This window comes from Penaeus japonicus, unplaced genomic scaffold (assembly GCF_977035675.1).
Source record: "Penaeus japonicus unplaced genomic scaffold, GWHDUDI00000001_assembly GWHDUDI00000042, whole genome shotgun sequence".
In the NCBI taxonomy this organism is placed as follows: domain Eukaryota; kingdom Metazoa; phylum Arthropoda; class Malacostraca; order Decapoda; family Penaeidae; genus Penaeus; species Penaeus japonicus.
In genome coordinates this window covers 18,664,288-18,669,287 of record NW_028234444.1, presented here as the reverse complement: position 1 = coordinate 18,669,287, position 5,000 = coordinate 18,664,288, and the positions used below count along the sequence as shown (strand labels likewise).

The following is a 5,000-nucleotide window of genomic DNA, read 5'->3' as shown; positions in this document are numbered from 1 at the left end:
TAATCCTTAATTAATAATCTCTCTCTCTCTCTCTCCTCTTTCTTTCTTTCTTTCTTTCTCTCTCTTCTCTCTCTCTCTCTCTCCTCTTTCTTTCTTTCTTTCTTTCTCTCTCTTCTCTCTCTCTCTCTCTCAAGGGTCTGGCACGGCGACCCCCACCATATCCTCGCTGGACGTGAGAGGTCTCTGGCACGGGCAGGTGGTGACGCGAGGCCGGAGAGAACCCAAGGTGAAGTAAGTTGAAGCGAGATGCATGGAAGCAATCTCTCATATATATTCTACATTGCTTCGTACTGTAAATATTGAAAAAAATCAGCAAAAGCATGTTATCGCCGAACGATAACTTATACCAGCGAAGCATGAGGAAAAAAGAGCGAAGGCACCATACATAAACAAGTCAAATTGGGGAAAAAAAAAGTGCTGAAGACACTGTTCTTCCAGATTATCGGAGAAAGAGAAGTGCCAACTGTGGCAAAGAGAGCTGGAGATCGTCATGGCCAACAGGAGGAAGAAAGAGAAACTTTGGCACCAAGAACTTCACAAGTGCCAGGTCAGTGCCTTTAACGCCTGCCTATTGTTAGCCTGTAAGCCTGTCAATCGTCACCAGTCTATTGTCAATCATTCGACATGCCTGATTGTCAATTGGTCTATTGTCTCGTCTGCCTGCTTGTCTAGCAACCTCTCGGTCTACTTCTGCCTTCATGCTATATGTCATTATGAACAAGACAAATGAAAATACGAAAAACTAGTAATCGAAATGAAAATCTAATCGTAATGCGACTTGCCATTACCATAAACGGCACTGAAAGCTATCATAGAATAAACATTTCGTACTTCCGCTAAACACTTATCCACAGCCTCCCTTTTCATCATGCATTACAACATGCCTCCTTTGCGCTCCTCTCTCGCCAGGTTTCCCTTTTAGAAGCAGAAGCCCGGCGCTCGGACCTCTTCAAGTCCCACAGAGAACTAAACAAACTCGCGTGCGGCCAGGACTCCAGACCAGGCAATGACCACAGAATAAGGATCACATTTGACCAACTGCAAAGGTCGGTTTTCGTTTTTTATCATTTTGGAGAGAACCATGAGTTAAGGTGTGTAAATTATGCATGAAATTGATGCTCCTGCACCTTCTTGAGTGTGAGATTGTTATTGTGTTCGACTATGTAGTAAATGAAGGCATTTCGATGCAGCACAACGATAAATATTTCCGTTTTATGCTTATCACAGATTTTTATCCCTCTGCCTGTCTATTTGCGTGTCTGTTTATCTGTCTCTTTTACATCTCTCCCTCACTGTTTGTCCTCCCTCGACCAGATTCATGGAAGAACAGGTGCGGACCAGGCTGAAACAGGTGTCACAGGTGTCCGTGCAGGTGGCGCTTCTGAAGGGCGACCTGACCAAACTCAAGTCACGGCTGGAGAAGAGAGAGGAGGACGTCCTCGACGCGAACGCAGAAGGGAACGCCACGTCTCAGGTGACTCGCGGGGGGGGGGAGAGAGAGAGAGAGAGAGAGAGAGAGAGAGAGAGAGAGAGAGAGAGAGAGAGAGAGAGAGAGAGAGAGAGAGAGAGAGAGAGAGAGAGAGAGAGAGAGAGAGAGAGAGAGAGAGAGAATAGAGATTGAGAGCAGGTGGAAGGAAAAGGAGGGGAAGAAATGGGAAAGGAGTAGATCGGGGACATGGGGAAGAGAGAAAGGAAAGGAGATGGAAGGTAAAGGGAGAAAGAAACATGACGAAGAGGACAGAATGGATATGACGGTTGAGAAGAGAGAGAAAGTGAGAGAAAGGGAAAGCAAAGTAGAGGAGGAAAGGGGAGATGGGGAAGAAAGACAGGAAGCGAGATGAGAGGCAGGGAGAAACGGGGAGAAGAAAGATAGACGAGGAAGCGGGAAGACGCGGAAAGCAAAAGAGATGAGAAACGAAGAGGAAGGGGGGAGAATAAAGAAGAGAAAGGAAAGGAAAGGAAGAGTCGGATAGACTGCAAGAAGGTGAAGGAAAGAGAAATGGGAAAAGAACCCACGAAAGGGATGCTAAAGGGAAAAGGAGGGAAAATTGGAAAGGAGATGGAGGAAAGAGGTCGAATTTTAAACGGGGGGTTGAGGAGTAAAAGTTGTTAAAGACAGGTGAAATTGAAATAGAGATATGACAAGTAATAAAACAAATTAAATACTAGGCTATCTATTGCCCTCTTATTCATAATACCTAGTCACACTTTTCTTCAGTCAAATCATAGTTTCAGTTCAGTGATCACATCAACCACTTCTGAGAAACGGCTCTTGACCGCCTTTGGTCTGCCCTCAGGTCAACTATCTCAAGAAACGCTTGGAGCACGAAGAGGTGAAAACACGCGTGGAAAACAACGGCAGGCTCCTCGCTTCCCTCAGAAACAAGCTAGGTGGGACGCAATCATTATCTTTACAGCAATCTATTTAGTTATGTTTGTGCGCAATACTGCGTTAACGCGCGGGTTCGAATAATTCCTTTATCCCCCGACGGTTGTTCTGTTCAAAATATAACAAGACTGACAGACAGACAGATGTCATATATATTACAAAATATACCAAGTCCTATTTCCCGACAGACGGCAATCGCCGGCGGCTAAACCGACTGGAGGAAGACCAACAGCACAAAACGACTCGTCTGGAGGAGCTGAAGGGCCAAGCGGCCATGCTCGAGGAGGAACTCGCTCGCATCTCCTCCAGCAACTCAAGGATCACCTCCCACGTCAACCAGCAAGACGCCACAACGCGCAGGAGACTCCAGGCTCTCAAGAACAGCAGCAAAGAACAGGTTAAGTATATTATATAATCACGAGGAAGTCGTTATATTATAATCATATTGACTGACGAGATACAAGAGTTGTCGCTTTCCCTTCGTGCTTCAAAGCAAACAATATTTACAAAATTCTTTCGTAATTGGTTTCAGAAGCTACTCTTGGCAGGTCATTTATACTATAGTAAAACGGTTTATTGAAATTTATGATCCTTATCTGTTGAGTGAAATTACGCTTCTGTGATGCAAGACCTATCATATCAAGTCAGCGTTCGCTTTGTGTTTTAACTAATAATTCAAACCAACAGACGATCACGGTGGAGGAGTACCTCAAGCTGAACAGCCAAGTCCAAATGCTTGAAAAAGAGGTCAAGAGATGGAGCAAAAAGGCCGATACTTTACGCTGTTGACTGCCCTGGACAAGAGGAATCATTTACATCTGTAAACTAGAAGACATTGGTTTCAGATGTGGGTTTTTCTCAACGTTTATACACAATTTTCTATACTTTTTTTCTTTACTATTCACATGATGAACTACCCTATATGTATTTTCTTACATATATATACGTGGGATCAATCACGTTTCACACCTGTATCCTATTAATTGGAAAAAAAAATAATTGCGTGAATGTTGTTGCAATATTTTTGTTGTATCCGTGTATAAAGAAATCCTTTTTGCCATTTCGATAAAAATTTATTACACCTAAGGTTCGTCAATACATAGTGTAAATGCACCTTCATCATCTTTGGCTAATATCTACAATTTACACTTATGCAATACACACGTACATGAATACCATATGGTACACTACAGATCTACCTTATAACGCATATGTTAAATACATAACAATGCTTTGTACTGTAATACCATTCATACTTAAAAATAAAAATAATGGCAAAATGTAAAGCTATCACAGTCCTCTATACAATAAAATACAAGGAGAACTTCGCAAGAGTTCTTTGTTCGAGTTTACACATCTTCAGTCTGTCTGTCACTGGGAGAATCCTCTTCACTCGCCTGGCCCGTGAGTTCCTGAAAAGGCAATGGGGAATAATGAGATACGAAATATATAAAAATGAGATGTAATGAGAGAGAGAAAAAAAAACGAAGGGAAAAGTCAATAAACGATATAACATAACAAACAACAACTTCGTCACAATATTAATTCCAACATTTTAGTTTTTCAAACTCGGAGAAGTTAAAAAGAGTTACATCAGACAAACAAGACTTTATTCCAACACACAAAAGACGACGATGCTTACCTGCACCATCTCAGCCAGACCCTTTGCCTCTTCCACCATCTCTTCGAGGAGCTTGTTCTCTTCCTTCAAGACCGTGACTTCCTGCTTGAGCGTGGCGTTCTCTTCGTGAAGCTTGTGGTTCTCCTCGAGTGTCTCCTCCAGCGCCTCTCGCCGCTTCTCTGCCAGGCCTTCCCAATACTCGGGAGGTGGTGTGTCTGCGGGAACGAAGTTTAGGTCGATCAAGAGTGGACATCGGGACAGTAATTCATTTTTCCCCCCAATAACAAAAATATCAATGCTTATCCGATATGGAATGTTAAAATGGTCCTCATAATAAATAAAGGGGGCAGCAGGTAGAGCGCAACGAACAAAACCTATCGCAAGACCCAAAAAGCCCCCCCCCCCCCCCCCCCCCCCCCCCCCCCCCCCCCCCCCCCCCCCCCCCCCCCCCCCCCCCCCCCCCCCACCCCCCCCCCCCAAACTAATAAAAAAGGTTCGAAATAGACGGGATGGAAACTGACCACACGTGAGCATATCAAGCGTACTGCATCGGGGTTTCGCGTCGGTCTTCGAGCCAGCACTGGGTTCCGAGGAAGCCTTGGATGCGACGGGAGTCCTGGGCGTGATGATGGCGACGGGGGCGGCGCTGTCGTCGGTCTGCACGGCGATGGACGCGAAGGTCTTCTGCTTCTTGGCGGGCTGGACGGGGTCCTCGAAGATCCCGTCGGCCCGCTTCGGTTTCATGTGCACGCTGTTCTCGTCACTGGGGGGGAGAGGGACGCGCTCAGCAGGACACAGATAATCATGGCCGCCAGATTATGACATTATAACAGACACACTTTTCCGCGAGCCTTTAAATTAATTAAAGGGTGAGCTTGAGGGGTCATTTGGCATGGTATGCTGCAGGCTCCCTCTGAGGCAGTACGTGTCCTTATACCGTGTCATTCTGAACCCACACCAATCCACGAGGAAAAAAATAAAATAAAAAAT

At 45.1% G+C, this 5,000-nt stretch overlaps 2 protein-coding genes across 2 annotated transcripts in view; one reads left to right on the top strand and one right to left on the bottom strand.

Moving 5' to 3' along the window:
• The window catches only part of LOC122254025 (uncharacterized), a 5,754-nt gene extending 2,458 nt beyond the window's left edge, over window positions 1-3,296 (top strand). Inside the window, exons 4-10 of the mRNA XM_043017492.2 lie at window positions 135-231; window positions 439-547; window positions 910-1,046; window positions 1,315-1,474; window positions 2,298-2,391; window positions 2,578-2,786; window positions 3,077-3,296. Of these exons, the coding sequence (XP_042873426.2) occupies window positions 135-231; window positions 439-547; window positions 910-1,046; window positions 1,315-1,474; window positions 2,298-2,391; window positions 2,578-2,786; window positions 3,077-3,178 (908 nt within the window). The 3' untranslated portion in view covers window positions 3,179-3,296. The remainder of the gene's footprint in view (window positions 1-134; window positions 232-438; window positions 548-909; window positions 1,047-1,314; window positions 1,475-2,297; window positions 2,392-2,577; window positions 2,787-3,076) is intronic.
• Window positions 3,297-3,440: 144 nt separating this feature from the next.
• The window catches only part of geminin (geminin DNA replication inhibitor), a 2,856-nt gene continuing 1,296 nt past the window's right edge, over window positions 3,441-5,000 (bottom strand). The window contains exons 3-5 of the mRNA XM_043017489.2: window positions 4,532-4,773; window positions 4,032-4,225; window positions 3,441-3,801 (exon numbers count right to left, since the gene is read on the bottom strand). Of these exons, the coding sequence (XP_042873423.1) occupies window positions 3,739-3,801; window positions 4,032-4,225; window positions 4,532-4,773 (499 nt within the window). The 3' untranslated portion in view covers window positions 3,441-3,738. The remainder of the gene's footprint in view (window positions 3,802-4,031; window positions 4,226-4,531; window positions 4,774-5,000) is intronic.